The sequence below is a fragment of the Stenella coeruleoalba genome (genome assembly GCF_951394435.1).
Source record: "Stenella coeruleoalba genome assembly, chromosome: 11".
Classification (NCBI taxonomy): domain Eukaryota; kingdom Metazoa; phylum Chordata; class Mammalia; order Artiodactyla; family Delphinidae; genus Stenella; species Stenella coeruleoalba.
In genome coordinates this window covers 4,324,102-4,344,112 of record NC_137157.1, presented here as the reverse complement: position 1 = coordinate 4,344,112, position 20,011 = coordinate 4,324,102, and the positions used below count along the sequence as shown (strand labels likewise).

General features: G+C 54.9%; 1 protein-coding gene across 2 annotated transcripts in view; it reads left to right on the top strand.

The window, feature by feature from the left end:
- Positions 1–18,429, top strand: part of FBLN1 (fibulin 1) — a 79,510-nt gene extending 61,081 nt beyond the window's left edge. For both annotated transcript variants that reach the window (XM_079936173.1, XM_079936175.1), the window contains exon 17: positions 17,626–18,429. In XM_079936173.1, the coding sequence (XP_079792299.1) occupies positions 17,626–17,765 (140 nt within the window). In that variant the 3' untranslated portion in view covers positions 17,766–18,429. The remainder of the gene's footprint in view (positions 1–17,625) is intronic.
- Positions 18,430–20,011: the final 1,582 nt, after the last annotated feature.

Below are 20,011 nucleotides of genomic sequence, written 5' to 3'. Positions count from 1 at the left end.
AGATAGGGAATGGTTATTCCCCTGTTGCCAAAGAGCCATCTATAGCGACTTTACAAGCTCTTAAGTGGGTTTGCATGTTGTAAACATGACTGAGTCATCTGGGGGGCCCCCACCCCCGGCTCCTCCTCCGCTAGTTGGCAGCAGGAATAATTAGTTAATTACAGTTAATGGTACATTAGCTCGCACTGGGATGCCGAGGGGAGGGCGTGCAGTTTGGTCGTCAGCAGGCTTAAAACTTGGCCACTTGCGCTTCAGTCACTGCCTACCCTGGGCCTCAGTTTCCCCCATCGTTAGGTGAAGAGACACTTAAGGGATCTTCGGGCGCCTGGGGATGAGGGCAGACAGGAGGAAGTGGGGTCATCTCGGCCACCGAAGCCCACCTTGAGCCAGCCCTGTGCTTGGCGCTGGGCCTGCAGGTGTGGCTGCAACACAGCCCACCCTGGGGCAGTTCACAGCTCTCGGAACCACAGGAGTTGGAATCAGAACCTTCCGACGCACTCATTCATTCTTTGCATTTCTGCGTTCTTCCCAAGCCCGCCCTGTACCAGGCCCTGGGCCCGGCCTTGTGGGTACAGAGATGGGTCAATACCACGCAGCCCCTGCCCCTAATGGATTTGCATTCCACCAGGGTGGGAGGGGGTGTGCGGCGCATAAACAGATCATCAAAATGCGGTGGTGGAGAGACAGTGGCAAACGTCTCCGGCCGAGGCCTCCCTGGGGGCGGGCTCTGTACCGTGTGTGCCTTCACTTCCCAGCTAAAGCCTTCCTGAAGTGACCCATGCCAGGGGCTGGGCAGCGGCCAGGCCCGGAGCCGGTGCTCAGCGGCACAGTTTTCTAGCCGCATCTATACTCCAAACAGAACCAACCTGGGAGTCTCGACTTCTTGGCTTCCCATCCCCTGGGGCAGAAAATCCTGGCATCTCAGGGCCTGGAGGCTCCTGGAGGCCACCTCTTCCAAATTCTTCTTTGGCAGAGGGGGCAGCAAGGGGGCTGGCCGATCTTCCCAGGGTGACTCGGGGTAAGGTGGGGAACAGGACAGACCCCTGGTGTGAGAGGCGACGCCCAGGCCGCAGAGACAGAGCAGCCTCTCTCCTCACTGTGCTTCGTCACATGGGCCCCGGTCTTTGGATTCTGGTGCTGGGGGAGGGCCCAGGCTGGCCCTTGGGAATTCATCCTGCCTGTGATCCGGCCTCCTGGGTAGGCCCGGCCTCTTCAACTTCTCAGGACATTTGCTGGACGTCCCGTCCGGTTGGGCCCCTGGAGTTTACCAATGCCCTCTCCCAGGTGGAGGACCAAGGCCAGAGGGGGCAGGGTCTCGCTGAGGTGGGACCTAGGCTGTGCTGGGCTCTGGTCTCTGTACCCTCCGGTTGCTGCCTTGTTTGTCTGCTTGGGGTCTCTTCCCTGGGCTTCCCTCTCCCCACCTCCTTACTGCTCCTCTAATGAACCAAATAGCTTCTGTGCCCTCCAGGAGCTTCTGGGCTCTGGGGGTAGCCACCCTGGCACACGCTGGCCCTGGACACAGGCCTGTCCACCTGCGATGGACTTGAGACCAGTCTGAGCAGCCCTGGGAACCACCGCTGGGCACGCTCACCCCCGCATCGCTGCTCGATCACCCCCGCATCCCTGCTTGGTCCTTACAGATGCCTCAGGGGATGTGATCACCTCCCTTGGGCAAAGGAGGGAGCAGAGTAAATGACCACCTGAGACTGAGCAATGGAAAAACCACAGGGCCCGGGTCGTTTGCAGACTTGTTAACGGATGAAGGAGCGATGGCCAGAAAGGGCAGGAGGCTGGTCCTAGGCCCCCTGGTGCTGGGGGGCAGAGCAGGCCTAGAACCCAGTCTTCCCCAGACACCCAGAGTTGGAGGCTGCGGACAGCTGGTGTTGACTCGGGCAAAGTTACCGCGAGTTCGTGTCCCAGAAAATTACCCAGCGTACGAGCCGCCATTGAGTTCATTCCTCCCCCAAATAACAGAAGAAGAAGAAAGTACCCCAAGTCGATTAAGAACCGAGAAAGGCCAGACCGTCCCCTAATGTATCCTTTAAAAACCAGTTCTTCGCAGGGATAAAGGCGGCTCTGAAGCAGAGCTGAGCTGCCGTCTCTGTAAAGCCCCTTGCAGCCACCCTGTTGCATTCCTCTTTCACCAGCTGTCAATGAAACATGAAGAATGCATTTTCGACCTGTGCGAAAATGCTTTGTTAACGCCTGAGGTGTTCTCCGGCCACTACAAAGCCTTCCTCATCCAGCCCCGGTTGCGTTCTTCGCTCAGCAGAGTACTGGCTGTAATCGGGGGCTGCTCCAGAAGGGGTCTTTCGGGTAATGGCTCCTGAGAGATGACTCATGGGGACCCTGGCGAGATGGGCGCAGGCAGTGTAGCATCAGCCCCAGCAACTGGGGGCCACCCCTGGACTCCCCAGGCCGCTGGGTGGCAGCTGGTGTCTGAGCCTCAGCCTTCCCCAACCCCTCCCTGCTCACTACTTCTTTTTAACTATTTTTCTAAGGAGGGGAAGCAAAAGTCTGTCTCTATTGAGGGTCAGCTTGGCCACAGTTTCTGCTAAAACCTCCCCAAAGCCAATAGGAACTAGACAGCGCTCAGCGGAAGCTGCTTCTTAGACCCACTGGTTGGTTTTGTGAACAGCCTTCCTGATCCTTGGCTGGCATCACTGTTTCTATAAGAAAAGGCTGACGTGCTGGCCCGGGGTCCCACGGGCTGCAGCTGACAAGCAGGTATGCTGTATGTTGAGTCTGTTCTGGGTTGTTCCCTGAGCTCCGCTTCCTCCGCTGGGTCCCCTGAGAAACAGAAGCGCTCCCGTCCTCAGCTCCTGGCGAGGCACCGTGGCAGCCAGTCCTGCTCCCAGTAAAGTCTGAATGAATGGCGATTGGCTGGCTCACCTCAGAGATTGCTTACCTGTATTAGGTTGAGGAGTGATATTCCCTAATCACAGACACCATTATTGTCATTAGATGAAATGATTACGTGACAGGTCCTAGCAGCACCCGGCACACAGTAGGTGTGCAGGAACTCAATGTTAATGGAACCCAAACTTTTTCCCAATGCCGATGCTGTCTGTACTGAAGCAAGATGCGGGGCCTCTAAGTTTGCCCGGTCTGTACCACCCTCGTAACGATATCCTCACTCCCCCTCCTAAAGGGAACCAAAACCTTTTGCATTTTGAAATAGCACTCTAAGTTTCATCTGTGAACATATAAGGATTATTACCCTATTTCAAGTTAAGTTTGAAAATATCAGTGGCTGGGGTGGCCCCTTTTGGGCAAAACACAGTGGAGTCTCTGCTGCCACAGAGGGAGCATGGAACTTGGGCTCAGATGTTCTGGGCATAATTCTGGCTTGATTCTCTGTTTCGAGCTGTGTGACCTCAGGCAGGTCTCATAACCTCTCTGAGCCTCAGTTTTCTTCTCAGCAAGCTTGCCATAATAATACTTGCCTTGCCGGGTTATGAGGACTGGAAGGAGCTGTGTGTATTTTAACGTAACTGGGTAGGTTGTTAGGGTGATACATGAGCCACTGTGAGGAAGCCGTTTGGAGTGGGAGAGCTGGTGAGAGCTCGGGGCTCCCTGAGAGGACAGGACAGCAGGCCAGAGGGAGGCACGTGGGACGGTGCCAGGACTGTTCGCCCCAAAGTGGCTCCAGCTGCCTGGGAGCTATGTAATAGGCACATCTCGTGGCCTCAGCTGACCAGTCGGGCCCACCCTGAAGCAGAATGATGGAGGCTGTGCCTCCCGAGTCTGTCATCCTTGAATTATCTTGCTCATTCGACAAGAGCATCCTGGGTTCCTACTCCACGCCGAGCCCTGGGCTGGCAGCTGAGGAACAAATTTACACCCAAGCCCCAGGTCCTGCTTTCAAGAAGCTGCCTCCTGGCTTCCCTAGCATCCTGCCATCGGAATTCCTATAGCAGAGAGTGCTTGCTTTCCAGCAGTAGGCTCTGTGCCTGTTAATGTCTCAGTGGGAGAGACAAGTGGTGTGTGTCAGGGCTGCCATGTACAGTTGAATATGTTGTGCACTGAGAAACCCTAGGGGGGACCATTCGCAGCTGCTTCTATGTGCAGTGCACAACCTAGTCAGCTGTACGTAGCAGCCCCAGTACAAGAGCTTGTGAGTGAAGATACCAGCCTAGGGCTTCCCTGGTGGTGCAGTGGTTGGGAGTCCGCCTGCTGATGCAGGGGACACGGGTTCGTGCCCCGGTCTGGGAGGATCCCACATGCCGCGGAGCGGCTGGGCCCGTGAGCCATGGCCGCTGAGCCTGCGCGTCCAGAGCCTGTGCTCCGCGGCGGGAGGGGCCACAGCGGTGAGAGGCCCGCGTACCGCAAAAAACAAAAAAAAGATACCAACCTAGCTGTGCCTCTGCCCCTGGCCAGGCGAGGCCTCATGCAAAGCAAAGAGCTTGTTCGCCTGGCCATCTGGCTTCAAGTTACCCTCAGTGGTCCCAGCTACCAGGGCCCAGATCACCTCTGCAAAATCGTTACCTCTTAAGGGGTTAAACATGCGCTGCTGACCCCATCCGGCAGCCTGATTCGGAAAGCTTGGCCTGGGATCAGTACACATTACGAATGAGATTCAGAAATTCCACCTAAAAACAACAGCGCAGCCATCCCTGCCAGTGATGAGTGATCCGCCCTGTCCCGGCTTTCACGGCAAATCCCAGGGATTAGGCGCTTTCTCTTCTCCGGGAGGCACAGCCCCGTCACCGGGGGGTGGGGGGTGGGGGGCCACACCCTGGCCAACAGCCAAGTTGTTTCCCGGGTGACAGCGCAGGGACGGGCCTCGGCCCGACTTCACCTGGAGGCTGGCCGTGCGGGGAGGGCAGGAGGGGGTCTCTCAGAGGAGCGAGATGGGGCGCGAGAGGGGGACAAACTTTGACACTTTTTGTGCTTCTTGCACTGGGACCCCGCGGAGCAGAGATAGGTTCGTAGGCGTCAGGCCCAGCGCCGTCCTGACTCGTAGAAATGCAGCTATTCCCCCTGCAAGCCCTGTGAGGAGGGCTTCTGACACCCAGTTTCACAGGTGCAGAAGCTCTCAGAGGCCACCCCCCAGGCAGCCCCCTGGCTCGGGCAGGACTCTCAGGGCTCAGAGGGGTCCACTGGGGCACAGCCCTGCTTTTGAGCCCCCCACCCCGAGGGGGGCACACAGGGGCCACAGGGCTCCTCGCTGGACACCTGCCCGCTCCTGCCCCTGGACCCATGCGTCACATGGGCTGCTTCTCACACCTGCCTCCGATGTCTTCACCTGGCTGTGAGGTCCCGCGAGCCTGGCCAGAGCATCTTCCTCTCTTAGCAGAGCACTTCCGTGTCACGGGGAAATGTGCTGCAGCTACTCTGTTCCTGAAGCTGGAAGCCAGGGACCCTCTGCTCTCCTCCTCCCCCCCGCCCCACCCACAGCCAGTAGCTGCTGGTTCTGTCAGGTTTTAAACCCCAGCTTTCACGTCCAAACCTGCTGCCTGGCTGGAGAGACGTCCTCAGCCTCAGCCTGCTTTTCTCCTCCCCAGCGTCCAGCGCTCTCATCCCTTCCTTTCCCCTCCACTCTACTCCAGCCACCCCAGCCCGTGCCCCAGACCCCAGACATTTTATGGCCTCTCTCTTCTCCTGAACTTTAGCCATAGCATCCACCTGCTTCTCCTCTTGGTAAGCTCCTATTCATCCCTCAAAGCCCAAGTCAGCCATCACCTCCTCTCACATGCCCTCCATGCCCCCCACAGGCAGAGTGTGCAGCTCCTTCCTTTGTGCTCCCAGGGCACCCTGGATGAGCTTCTTATAGGACTCCTGTCATACTCATTCTTCTAGCAAATAACGTGTGTGTCCAATGGGTGCAGACCCTGCTCCAGGGGATGTAGCAACGACCAAGACAGACAGACATGAATCCTTACCTCATACATGTTTTATTCCAGAGGGTAGCAGCAGACAAGAAACAAGTACAGTCTCCACACTGTCAGGCGGTGGCGAGTGTTATGCAGAGGCAGGGGAGGAGGGGGGCAGCGTGTGGGGAGCAGCAACTGTACATCTGGTGGTGGAGACATTCGCCTAAGACTCGAGGAGCTGAGGAAATGAACCATGAGGAGATCTGGAGGAAGAGCTCCAGGCAGCAGGAACAGCAGGTGCAAAGTCCCTGAGGCAGCGGCGAGCCTGGCGTGTTTGAATCACGGCAAGGAGGCTGCAGCTAGAGCAGAGGCACGGTCTTGAGGCTGTCGGAACGGCCCTGGCTTTTCTGCTGAGAGAGGTGGGAGCCACATGAGGGTTTCGGGACGAGGAGGGAGATGACCTAATATTATAAAGGCTCCCTCTGGGCTCTGGGGTGAGGCTGGGCTCAGGAAGACACTGCGGCTAGCTCAGTGATCCAGGCTGGAGATGACGGTAGTTTTGACCGTGTGGCCCCGGCAGGAGGGGCGAACAGTAGACTGATACCAGATGTGCTGGGAGGTGGTGCCAGGCTTTGCAGACAAATTAGGTGCCGAGGCAGGGATGACCCCTTGGATTTCACCTAAAGAACAAGGAGACTAGGGTTGTCATCAGGTGAGCCAGGGGAGCTGTGACATGGCAGCTTTGCGGAGGTCAGAGGTTCCCTTCGACATCAAGATCGAGGGGCTTGTTGCACACCCGTGGCACACCCGTGGCCAGGCGGGGTAGAATAAGTGAGTCTGGGAGGTGTTAGCACGTGGTAGTTGGAGCCCCAAGGCCAGACAAGCTTGCCAAGGAATTGAGTGTAGACAGAGGAGAGAGGAGGCCAGAGACCAGGCGCTGCAGCCTCCTGTGCTCAGAGGTCGGGGAGATCAGGAGAGGAGGCCAGCCTGGAGGAGGAGGCCTTTCCAGGAGGAGGCGCAGTGAGCCGTGTCAACGATGGTGAGTCCGGTCAGATGAGGACCAAGGATTCACCATTGGATTCAGTATCGCCCCAGCTGACGGTGACCTTGACAAGGCTGTCTCAGTGCAGCGGGGTCAAGGGGAGAGACACCGGAGTGGGAGTGCTGGAGGTGGCTCTGGGGACTCCTTCTAGAAGATCTGCCGTGCGTGGGAGCAGAGAAACGCTGGTGCCAGCAGGAAGGGTGTGGTGGGCATGACATTGTGAGTTTCTGCTTGACTCTTCTCTTCCACCGATTGTGAATTCCTAGAGGCAAGAGCCTACGAGGGGATCATTTGTGCCATGCCCCCGTCACCCTGTTTGTCTTTCTTTCTTGCACACGCACGCATGCACACACACAACACACCCACTAGGAGGTCACCCGGGCCCGGCACCCAGCAGGCTGCAGGGTCACACTCGCCTGCTCGCTTCCAGAGTAACCAAGGGGTTAAAGTGAGTCCAGAGCAGCCTCTTAGCGTTTCCCGAGGTTCTCCTGGGGATCGGCTGCGTCCAGAATGATTTGTGACCCTCTTACTGCTGCTGTTATGCACCTTTTGAAAAGTCTTTGATATCACCGGCACATTCATAAATTATTCTTTTTTTTAAGAAAATGAAGTGTTTTCAGTCAAACAGCAGTAGAGGCATGTTGTGCAAAATGAGAAAAAAAGAGTCTGACGATGATATGAATCTTCCGACGGCCTCACCTGACAACCATATATACACAGAGGACCCAGACACCCACCGTCAACCACTGTCATGGAGAATGCTTCCTGTGGCCTCGGAGTTGGGTGTTTCCAGATGGAACGTCCAATCCGTGCCTGCGGCTTGAGGAACCCAAGTATTGGGTCCCGATTATCACAGTTTTGTCTTAACAGCAAGCCCTCCTGGGCCCCTGCCATGTGCCAGGCACTCTTCCAGCATGTTGTACACACGTATTGTGTCACTTAAGCCTGTGGGTGATGGCCCCATTCTCCAGGTGAGGAAACTGAGGCACGGAGGGAGTTCCAGGCTCAGGGGGCGTGACTGAGGCATGCACACAGCGTGTTGGGACTCGGTGTGGGGTTCCTGCTGCCGTGACCATCCTCTGTGACCTTGAACCAGCAGGCAGAGTCCTCCTCTTTGAGGTCTACCCCAGTCCTGAAATTTCTCTGCATCCCTGGTAGCCGTGAACACAGTACATAGAGTCACTGCATAACAAGTGTTCAGTCACTGGCTGGTCAAATGATTCTCTTTCTGAGGATCCAGTGCCGGAAGAGCCTCTGTGGAGCCTTGGCCAGGGATAAAGGGAACTGAAGGCTTGGGTGTTTCGGGCTGCCGCCCTGCCAGCAGGAAGCCCTCTGTGTCCTGAATGGGCTCATTCTTAGTGCCTCTTGGGAAGGAAAGGAGAAAAAGGGATGGTTCTCCCCAAACCTCAGCATGTCCCCTCCTTCTGAGGTCTGGCAGTGACCCCATCACTCCAGGAAAGGGTCTCAGCTCCTCGGGGCCACCAAGCCACTGCCCACCTGCTGGCCTCCTTGCTCGCCCCTCCCCCCTAATTCTCACCCACTTGGGAAACTGAGAGCAGAAATTCTCCACCTGAGCCCCTCCCCGAGGCCTGTTTCTGTCCTTCAGAATCGAGCTCCAGGTCAAAGTCCTTGGTGATGCGCGCACGGGCGCCGTCGCGGGTCCCAGCGGAGCGCTTCCCTTTAGCACTGCCGAAGCAGCTTTGCTGACCTTTACCGGCCTCTACGCCCGGTCATCTGTGTCTGCCTCCCCGGGGGCCCAGAGCTCCGTGAGGACGCAGACCGGCGCTGCTCTCACTGTCTGTAACCCCAGCACCCGCGCAGCCCGGCAGCAGCGGGGGCTCGGGGCCCCCAGGCTGCACTCACCAGCCAGGCGGGCCTCTTAATCCCTCGGGGCCTAATCGCCTCTGGAGAAGGAGGTAGCACAGCCTCAATGCCTGCAAAGCAGAGGGGGGACCCGTCTCTCTGCAGTCTAAGTCAGGCCGAGCTGGCCAGACCCCTGCTCTTCCTGCCCTCTCGTGGCTTTTGCTCATCTTGGGGGTCTGCGAGGGGTCTGGCGTGGCCGGGGTACGGCCAGTGCTGAGAAACCAGGCTGGACAGGGAGGCGGGGCCTAATCAAGGGGCGCCTCACCTGCTGTGGGCCAGGGGCTGGGCGGCCGGTCGAGAAGAGTTCTGGCCTTGGGGCAAGAGGCCTGTGGACTCCAAGTGCCAGGCCCAGGGGCCTGGGGGAAGGGCATCGGGTTTGGGGGAAGGGGGGGAGTTCCAGTTGCCCATCTGGGGGCATCTGGAGAGATGTGAGTGAGCTGATGAGCTTGGGACTGGGCCAGGGAGGGACCCCAGCGGGCACGTGGGTAGGGGCTGATCCAGGCGGGGAGACACACAGAGGAAGAGGAAAGGGTTTCTCACCCTTCCCATCACAGTCACAGTTTTGGCCAAGTTGGTAAAAGCAAGTGCATCAGACGGTAAATCCCTTCTGGAAAACTGCCCAGGCCTCCTCTTCCTCTGGCGAGGGCATGTGGCTTGGTGGAAAGGGCAGCAGGCAGGGATCTGGGTTCGGGACCTGCTTTGCTGTTGCTGGTACCCTGAGGTTCAGAACTCACTTCACCACCGGAACCTCCTTTGCTCTTCCTGGAACCTCGGACCACGAGGCCCCAACGAGTGTAGCTGAGATGAGGGAGAGGAGATAGTGGATGGGGGTGGGGACCATACCGACCACGCGCCCTGGAAATGTTTGGACCCGCGTCCCGGAAGGAGTCTGAAAAGTTCAGGGCGGAGCTGACATTTCTTCTATTTCTCCTCTGGGGAAACGTGGAGCCTGGGGGTTGACTCTTAGTTGCTTACAGCTGTCCAGACTGTCCGGTTTAGCTCACAGGAGACCCGTGGAGAAAGCGCATTTGTCATAAGCAAGAAATCGGGAGGATAAGTTCTGCTGAGGCACGTTGGGTGCCATTTGGTATTTGAATATGTGGCCCAGACACCTGTCCCCCTCTTTCTAAGCTCCTACCTGAGCGTTTTTCAGGGCAAGAAGAGAAGACAGGGTGTCAGGAACTCCATTCCTTCCCTGCCAGTGAGTGATGTGATTACCCTCTAGTTCCTTTCTGCCATTTTTGCCCTATAGCGATGACTCAGCAGTAAAGTTTCCTCCATACCACGTCACACCGTGAGGAGAGAGCAGATGCCGTGGGGCGGAGAGAGCTGGGCTCGGGGTCAGTCCTGGCCGGATGGACGCCGTGCCCTGAGGGCTGTGTGATCCGGGACATACAGCCCCCAGAACCTCATTCTCGTCCCCAGTGGAAGGAAGGCGATGATTCTTCCCCACTAGCAGCGTGGGGAGAACAGGATGGAGCAGTGGACACGTGGGGCCCCTCCGTTTCTGTTTCCCTCCCCTGCTGTGGACCTCCTTCCAAGCCCATCAGTACTCTAGACTGTTTGCTTTAGAAGTAGGAACCGCATTTCCTCGTGTTCCTGATTTTTCCTCTTTGCCTTTGGTCTGTGCTGTTAATGCTAGCCTGCAGAGATCGTTATTCCTATCAAGGCAGATTTCCCGAGATCTGGGTGATGGTTTGCTCCTTTCCAGTCGCCCATCGTGTTAGTGTTTGGCGAGACCACCTGGGCCTCCTGAGCTCCTGGGTTCCAGCATCTTGTCCACACAGGCCCACTCGTCACCTTCCCCCTGCTCGTGGCTCTGTGTGGTGGCCACCAGGGCCAGACAGTGAGACCTGGCTGTCACGTGTCGCCTTCCTCCTGCCATGCGGTCAACGCCTGAAAAGCCAGTGACTTTTGACTATTGTTCATTTCTTTCCGACACTTTCATTTCTGGGTGGTAACTTTCAACTTTATAAATTGTGCTTAGCACTTTGATCTTTAGTTCATTCATTCATTTAGCAATTCATGTACCGAGTGCCTCCTGTGTGTCTGGTCCATAGTAGAACCAAGGACCTACTATGTTCAAGAACGAGAGATACAAGCATGACCAGGAAAGACAGTGCCATTGGCCTCTGGCCTCACACTGCAGTGGGGAGACTGTGATAACCAAGAAGAAAAATGACTCTATAACCTGATTTCAGGTAGTGATCACTTCTTATTCTTTTATGATGTGGACATGTGGCTTTCTTTTTTTTTTAATAAATTTATTTATTGGCTGCTTTGGGTCTTCGTTGCTGCACGCAGGCTTTCTCTAGTTGTGGTGAGCGGGGGCTACTCTTTGTTGTGGTGCGCGGGCTTCTCATTGTGGTGGCTTCTCTTGTTGCAGAGCACGGGCTCTAGGCGCGGGGCTTCAGTAGTCGTGGCACGCGGGCTCCAGTAGTCGTGGCTCACGGGCTCTAGAGCGCAGGCTCAGTAGTTGTGGTGCACGGGCTTAGTTGCTCCGCGGCACGTGGGATCCTCCCGGACCAGGGCTCCAACCCGTGTCCCCTGCATTGGCAGGTGGATTCTTAACCACTGCACCACCAGGGAAGTCCCGACATGTGGCTTTCTTCCCTCTTCCTTTTCTAACTGGAATCTCTGTCTTTTGAAAAGCACAATTTCCACTGGCATGAGATATCATGCAGTCTCTAGATTGATCATCCTTTTTGTCAAGATACTCTTTGACAACTCTGTTCACGCCATTTCACTTGGTCGGTTGTAGAATCACAGGACTTGGGAGTTGGAGGCTGAACTTCAGAAAGACGGTGACTCGTACAAGGTCACACAGCTGGTCGCTAAGGAACCAGCATAGGAACCTAAGCTGTGACTCCAGGTCTCTTTATAGATCAGTGTCTCATGCTGGTGAGACACTCCGTGGCTGGTCTTCCTCCTTATAAACAACGGGGAGACAATCAGTTGCAACCTCAGTCAAGCAGCAGAAGCTTGGAGATGGCTTCAGGGGCCTGGAATCCAGACCACAGTCCCCGAGAGGTGACGGAGGTCTCCCACTGGACTCTCGTGCTCCGTGTTCAGGCTTCTGCATCCCCCGCACATCAGCTGCAATTTACAAAGCAGAGACGAGACATGAAGATGAAGTGCCTGAGGGGACCTACATTTTTCAAAGGGAAAAAAAGGCTTAATTATATCTTTAAGAGGCACAGACACGCCGAGGAATACCAGCAGTGTCTGAGACCCGAAGCAGAAATGCCAAGGATGAGGATTTGGAAGATTAACACAGTTGAACTCAGCATCATGGCCTTTTTTTTTTCCTGGGGCTCTTGAAAGGTAGGGAGGTAAATACTCCAGCAGGTAAGATGGACAAGGCAGGCGTGATGGAAAGGCAGCTCTCCCTTTGTCCTGCATTTTGCTGCTGGAATGGTCATTGCATGTAAAGCTGCTCTCACTCGGAGCCTTCAGTGGCCCCCTTTCCTTCAGGACAGTTTTGAGGGGCCCTCAAGGACTGGTGTCCCTTCTTTCCTCTCTCCTTCTCTTTTCTCTCTCCTTCTTTCTTCCTCTGCCTTCATTTCACTCAGTAACCTTAATGGTGCTCCTGCTGTGTCCTGCCCCAGGCCCTGGGCTGGGGACAGTGAGACAGAGACGAGTATGATGCAGACCCTGCCTGGGAAGGGGGAGCCAGCTGTGAATATTCCCTGCACTGGGCAGATGCAGGGCTACAGCCGAGGGAGACACAGAGTGGGGCTGCGGAGGCTTCAGGAAAGAGGACACAGGCAGTCTAGCTGGTCCCCGGTGCCTGGCACGTAGCAGATGCCAGCTATATCTCTGTAGAATCGAGTGGACGATGGAATCGGACCCCTGGTGGAGGTCCAGTTTCTAATGTTTGTGATGCCACATATGGGCAGCAAGGGTTTCTCTTCTTCCCTCTCGTTTCCCTGCACTGGGAACGTTGTTGGTAGTTCTGAAAGAACACTGGTCTAGAATCGGCATTGGGGAGGAAGTCAGGAAACTGCTGACCTGGGTTCTGGGTTCTGTGAGCCTGACGAGGTGTGAGGTCCCTGGAGAAGCCCTTTACCACCTTCTCAGCCTCATCCATCTATCTTCCCCAAGATTAACACTGTTCCCAGAGCTGACCCGAACCTTCACACTTTTGGCCTTTGCACATGTCATACTTGCCTCCTTAGCTCCTACTTACTCTTCAAAATCTGATTTGAAGTCAGCTCCTCTGTAGAATCTTCCTTAAACCTCCCCCGTGCAGAATGGCCCCTATTGAATGGATGCGTGGACGGATGGATGGGTGGGTGGATGGATGGATGGGTGGGTGGGTGGATGGATGGATGGGTGGGTGGGTGGATGGATGATGGATGGATGGATGGATGGATGGGTGGATGGATGGATGGATGGGCGGATGGATGGGTGGGTGGATGGATGGATGGATGGATGATGGATGGATGGGTGGATGGATGGATGGATGGATGGGTGGGTGGATGGATGGGTGGATGGGTGGGTGGATGGGTGGGTGGATGGATGGATGGGTGGGTGGGTGGATGGATGGATGGATGGATGGATGGATGGGTGGATGGATGGATGGGTAGGAAAGCTGTGAAGAAAGAAGTGATATCAAGAGAAAGTCTAGGTTCAGTGAAGATGAAGACAAGGAGGTGGAACTCAGGCTTGAAGTAACCTGGGAATGAAGGGAGCGTGTTCACCCAATCAGAGCCCCCAGGAAGTGTGGCTAGGCTGAAGAAGAAGTGGTCAGGTCTACTGAGTGGGCGTGGGTAGCCTGGGAAACTAGGGCTGACTAAGGTTATAGATAGAGTTGGAGATTCAATGTGGACCTCAGGGCGGAGGAGAGGGACCGAGCAGCTGATTCTGGAGGAGTGGGAAGGGAGGCACACTCCTCAGCACCTGCTGTGTACATGCCTACGACGATTTCTTTAACCCTTGCGGCATACCTATTTCTTCCACCTTAATCATTTCTTCTGTTAAATGCAAAGATCCTGAGAAAATCCAGGCCCTGAATGTGCCCTGAATCTGTATTCAGCCCCTTCTCAACACCCTTTTCATTAGAACAGCCCTTTCGTCCTTCAGTGTTTCATTTGTCTCTTAGCTGTTTACAGTCGGAACGATCAGCCGACAGCGTGCAGTTCTGGGCTTCGGCCATCGTAGAAACTAGACCTCGTGAAGTGCCCTAACACGACATATTTAGGTACATTTTCTACACGTTCAGAGCTTTCCTTTCTCATATATTTTTAAGTCAATCCAATAAAAATATTCAACTCTTGCCATATTGTTCAATCATGTAAGAATTCAGCTCTATTTTAACTGAAAATCAGATCACATATGAACGTTGGGAAGCTTCGTGACATCCAGCAGTCACTTCTGAGGGAGAAGCGGCAGGATGGCCTTGGGATGGTTTTGTTTCTGATTCTGAAGTTGGCTATTGTTTTTCGTTTTTTGGCCGCGCCGTGTGGCACATGGGATCTTAGTTCCCCAACCAGGGATCAAACCCGCGCCCTTGGCAATGGAAGCCGGAGTCCTAACCACTGGACTGCCGGGGAAGTCCCTGAAGGTTGCTGTGTTTAATCCTAGTTTCACAGGAGAGGAAATGAGGACTCAGAAAGGTTGGATAACTAACCTGAGGTCATGCTACTGACCGAGGTCAGTTGGACTCCGACCCTTTGTCCTGAAGAACTGCAGTCTTATAATCCAGCTAGAATGACCCTGTCCTCGAGCCCAGCTCCCTGCGTCAGCACCTTCTCTTTCCTCTCTGTCCCCAGGCTGAGCCCACCAAGGACAGCCCCTCATGTTCTCTACACTAGCTCCTTAGCCCGGTGCCCGGCACACACAGGTGGGCCCAGAAACTTCTGTGGGTCTGAACTGTTGATGCTACCAGAGCTCCCACACGCAGCCAGGAATCTTCATTTAAATGTGCGTGTGTGTGATGTAATTATTTTGTAATATTTACATTTTATATATACATTTATAATAATACATATTTATATATTAATATATAAATTGTATTTTATATAATAGTAATATAAATTATATAAACATCTATATAAAATATATGGATATATGCAAAAGATTATATAAATATAAAATAAATACTATACATTGTAATAGTATTTATATATAAATTAGATTTTGATCTATTTTAAATAAGCTCACTTATATTTTTATATATGGTTATAATATATATTTTGTATTTATAATAATCAAACTATATATTTCTATATCATATATTAATTATATGATATTTAATATAATAATAATATATAGAAATAAATATATATCGGATCATAGCTTGCAGAAGCGTTCCCTCCACCTCCGTTGCTCTCTGTCCTAAAATAGTTGTCAGGCTCGCGCAGCCTCTCACCCCTCTCCTTCAAGCCCCCCCGAGCCCCTCTGAGCACCGCCCCTGGGATGGATGCCGTCGGCAGGTAACCCAGGGCACTGAGGCTGGTGGGCGCCCGTGGTGGTCTCAGGCCTGGGGAGAGAAGAGGGTGACACTGATGGGGCTACTGAGGAGGCAGGAGAGCTTGGGGCCGCGCCCCCCACAGGGGCCACGCTGACCCAGGTCCAGGCAGTGCCCAGGGAAGGGCAAGTGGGAGTGGCCCGGTCATACTGAGGGTGGTGACAAGCCCGCATCTTTAGCCGGGAGCTGAAGATGTTCATGGGCGTTCAAACAGGACAGAGCTGCCATGTCATCACCAAGTAGGGGCAGAGAAAGGGTGCTGACAGCCCGCAGAAGCCTGTGCTTATCTCTCCATCAGAGCTAAAGCCCTTGTTTGCTTCGAATAGCTTGGAATTCCGCCCTGCTGCTGGGCATTTCACTTTTGAAACTCAAGCTCAGGGAGTGCAAGGGGGGATGGCGTGCCCAAATTCCCCTTCTGAGCATGAACTTGGTGGTCCTGACTGGGAACTGACCGCTGGTGCAGAAGGCCTTAGGGACACTTCGGTCTCCCTGGAGCCTTCGCTCCTCGCGGGACGGATGTCAGGGGCCTGACTGCTCTGCCCCATGTGCACATCTCCCAGGTCTGCGGCAGGGCTGTTTGTAGAGACCAGCTTGGAATCGGTGGTTGGATGCAGCAAACAGTCAGTGGCTCTTTCTCAGCCTGTGGTTGAGGAGCTGCAGGCTCCAGGGTGTTCTCTGCGGGCATCCCTGCAGTGGTGTACGGGCACTGAGCGCTCTTTCCCACCCTGCCTTGTGTGACGTCATGTTGGTGGCTTGAGATCGGCCATGGAGATTGTCACGTGGCACAAGTAGAGGGCCGGCCGCTCCAGCACACCCCTGCGCCACGTGACTTTGGGGAAGTCCTAATATCAGAGCGGGTATGATGGAGGAGTGACCTTTCCTAAATGTCAACAGCTATGGGCGGCACCTGCTCTGTGCCAGGCACTGAAGATCTGCAGGGAGGGCCACCTCCTCCAGGAAGCCTTTCCTGATCCCCTAGCCATGCTCACCTCCATCTTTGCCCCTGCTGGACAACGTGCAGACTTCTATCAGAGCACGGCACTCATCTAGATCTGCCACCAGCTTTGAAGCCAGGATTCTTTTCATTTTCTCGGTGTCACCGGGAACAGTGTCTGGTACCAGTTGAGGAAATGCATGAACTCAAGTGGAAATGAAGCACTGAGCCCGCTGGTCTGGTGGGGAGGTAGCCCTGCACACCTGGAGCTCACACCTTGGCAGACGCTGTGCTGGGGTGTCTGGATCACACAGTGCAGAAGCACGGGGTCAGGTGGCATCATATGCTCACTGAGGAATCTGGGGCCCAGAGAGAACGGTGGTCTCTCCAAGTCCATGCAGGTGGATAGCACTCATCTTAGCCCCATCTGTCTGGTCCCAGAGCGCAGGAGCATATTCTCTCCGTGAGCCTTGGGGTTGCACTGCATGGCCAGGCAGTGGCAGCAGGGTCCGGCCTGGAGACGTGGAGCTTCCAGGCACAGGTCTGGGGAGACTTACGGAATCCACTCGTACCACCCAACCCCGCTCCCCTGCAAGTCTGCAGAACGCCTGGGGTTGTTCCTTCTTCCACTGTGACTGAGCTGAGCTTGTCTGCCCTGTACTCTGAGCCTTGACAGGGGAGGCCTCGGGTCATGACCTTTGCCTGGCCCCTATCTGGTCCAGGCAGAACTCCTCGCCACCCCCAGCAGCTTCACACAGGTTTCTGCTTCCCCAGAATGGACACCTGTCTCCACTCTGCCACCTGTCCCATTTCTGCTTGCCCTGCTCGGGCTGGACCTGAGCCGCCTCTTGCGTACTTGTTACCATGAACACGGAACAATGAACTTTAGGTGTCACCCTCCAGAAAAGAAGTGTGGAGAGCGAGGGAGCCAGGAGTATGTCCCATGGGGAATCGGGACTTCTCTGCTCAGATAAAGCGTTTCTGGGACCCCATTGCAATCCTCAGTGGGAGGGATTGAGAGAAGAGGATCATACCTGCTTTATTTCTTCCCAAGGGTCACAACTGGGCACAGTGGGTAGAAGGGAGTGGGACAGGTGTCTACTGGGCATCTACTCCATGCCAGCCCCTTTATCTAGACTCTTAAATCCTCGGTCACGTAGATGGTGGTAGAGGAGGGAACCTGGGCTCAGAGAGAACAGGAGCTGGTGTTGACGCCAAGGCATCTGACTCCAAAGCCCACACGCACAGATTCCCTCACATTCTGAGCCGCACACAGTGGAAAGGTTGTGGTGAGCTCACTGTCACTCGTCCCTAGAGGTGGCAGCAGAGCCCGGGAGTGACCACTTGGAGGGAGATGCTAAGCATCTGGTTCAGGTGGGACTTGATGAGGCCTAAGTCCTCCTCTAGCTGTGAAATTCCTGGAAGGAAATCATTTCCCAGATCTCCGTGTTCCTTCAGTCCCTGCTAACTCCCAGAACACCTTCTGCTCTCTCCCCAGGTGTTGTGCGCCAGGTGCGGCCCATTGTGGGCCCATTTCACGCTGTCCTGAAGCTAGAGATGAACTACGTGGTCGGGGGCGTGGTGTCCCACCGAAATGTCGTCAACGTCCACATCTTCGTCTCTGAGTACTGGTTCTGAGGGCCAGCTCACAGCGCAGCCAAGCCTGTGCCTCCAGGCCAAGTCATTGCTGACGATGACAACGCCCTGTCCCTGTTTGTACCACCCAGACATAGCTTGATTTTATGTATTTGTTTGTAGTGTTAGGCCGACATGTATTAAGCTGGGCCAGATGAATAAGTCCATCTTTTGTATTTTGGTGTTTAAATAATGAGTCCAATTACCTAACTGTTTGGTTGAAAACCTTGCTTATTTTTTAATGCGAAAGTTACATTTTGCTCCCTTTTTCTGCCTCTGGGCTGGGCGTTGCTAAGGACCAAGGGAAAACAAGACATTTTTCAGGGGGCAGCTAGTCCAAATGCTAAGAGAAGACCAGTTCTTGCCCTGATTTTATGAAATTTGACATTTGGTGCTTTTTTTGCCAATCAGATTTTGTATGTCCAATGCTAAGGACGCAGCTGCCAAAGAAGAGCAGGTATGATAAACTCTGCCCAGAAGCAGCGTGCCACAATGCCTTGGGGAGCACTTCTAGGGTAAATTACAGTTCTGTGGAGACAGAAAAATCCCTCAGTAAAGACAGAGCCAGTTAGGTTTGTGTGTGGCTCTATTATGGTCACCAAAGGCATCTCTGGGTTTTCCGCAGCCTGCGTCCATCATAGGTGGGAAAATAAACAGCTTTGTGATGCTCCCGATGGCCTGTGCAGGGGAGTCTTTCAAGAGGGGGGATCCCGACCAGCAAAGAGCCTGCGAATATTCCCCAAGGCCTTCTCAAAACCCTCCTGCCTCCCAAGGTTCTGGGTGGGGTCCAGCACGTGTGTTGGAAAAGCTTCCAACTCACATCATTTCTGACGGCTTGCCCGCCCCCTAGGAAGTGGGGCTCAAGCACCCCCCATGCCCCACGCTCAGCCCAGCGGGCACGTCACGGACCTCTGCTGATGGGGTCCGTCGTGGGCACTCTGATCCCCTCTAGAAGTTGCTGGGGAGAAATAAGGATTCTCTTCAGTGGGAAGGAGAGACCACCAGAGGCACTGACGCCCCGTGCATTCTAAAACTGGTGCTTCGTTTATTCCTCCTGGGAACCCAGCCGGGGGGGTGTGGTCTTGCCCGATTTAGAGACACGCAAACTGGGCTCAGAGAGAGGAACTCGACTGCCCAAAGTCACACAACTTTTTAGAGATAAAGAAGGGATTCAAATTCAGTCTATCAGACTCCAAACTCCATTCCTCTGTAAAACCCTGGGTCAGAAGAGACTGGATTTATGGGGTATCCTGACACCACCTTCAGCATGGATGGTGGAGCCAGGAGCAGCCTATGCCCAGAGGCCCGCTGGGACCCGCAGGAGTTCAGCGTCCACGCCCTTCGTTTCCACGCACGTGTGTTCTCCGAATCCTGCCCCGGGTTTATCCCATAGTTTTAGGCATCTCATTCGTGCCCGGCTCATCGCAGCAGCCTGGTCCCTGGCACTAGCTGAGCTCTCAGCCCCACACGTGGGATTTCAGCCTGGCCGGTGTTCTGGTCATTCAATCCTGTCCTGCTCCAACTCTGTAGAAACTTTGGGAACTCCCAGCATCTCTGAGGTCACTCATTTGGGGTACTTGTCCATCAAAGCCAGACCTGGGCCAGCCTGTCACATCGGGAGCTGGTGGGGAGGGGAAGAGTCAATGTGGGGCTGGACTGTCCTGGGAGTCGGGTCCAGGGATGAGGCGAGTGCAGGGGACATCTGAGCAGCTCTCAGTGCCAGTGAATTGGGGTCTTGGCAGGGAAGGGGAGGGTGCCTGGGGTCTGATCACAGGAATTGAAGCCTCACTATAGGGCCAGGAAGTGCAGAGGCCACAAAGGGTTCTGGTTTTCCACCTGCCCAGGCAGTTCTGAGCACAGGCCCTTGGAGAGGAAGGTTTCTGGGAGTCTCTTCCTTCCTGAGGCCTGGGTGGAATCGGGTGGGAAGACATAGGCGCTGGCTCCTCCTGGGAAACGGCCTTTCCCACACTCTTAACAAGAGTTAAGGTGAGAGGTGCCATTGGTGGACAGGGCCAAGCCTCCCGCCATTGATTGGCTCACAGATGAGCACATGACCCAAGCTGGCCAATCAGACCTTCCTGACGAAGGGTGGCAGGGCATGGGAGAGGGCAGAGGAGAGGTGGCGAGGTCAGGGAGCTGCGGGGTAGAAAAGCAGAGAGGAAAAGGGAACGGAGGCCTGTTCCTGCCTGATTCAGAGAGCCAGAGGGGCCGGGTCCGAACCTCACCTTGGCAGGAGCTAGCCATGTGAG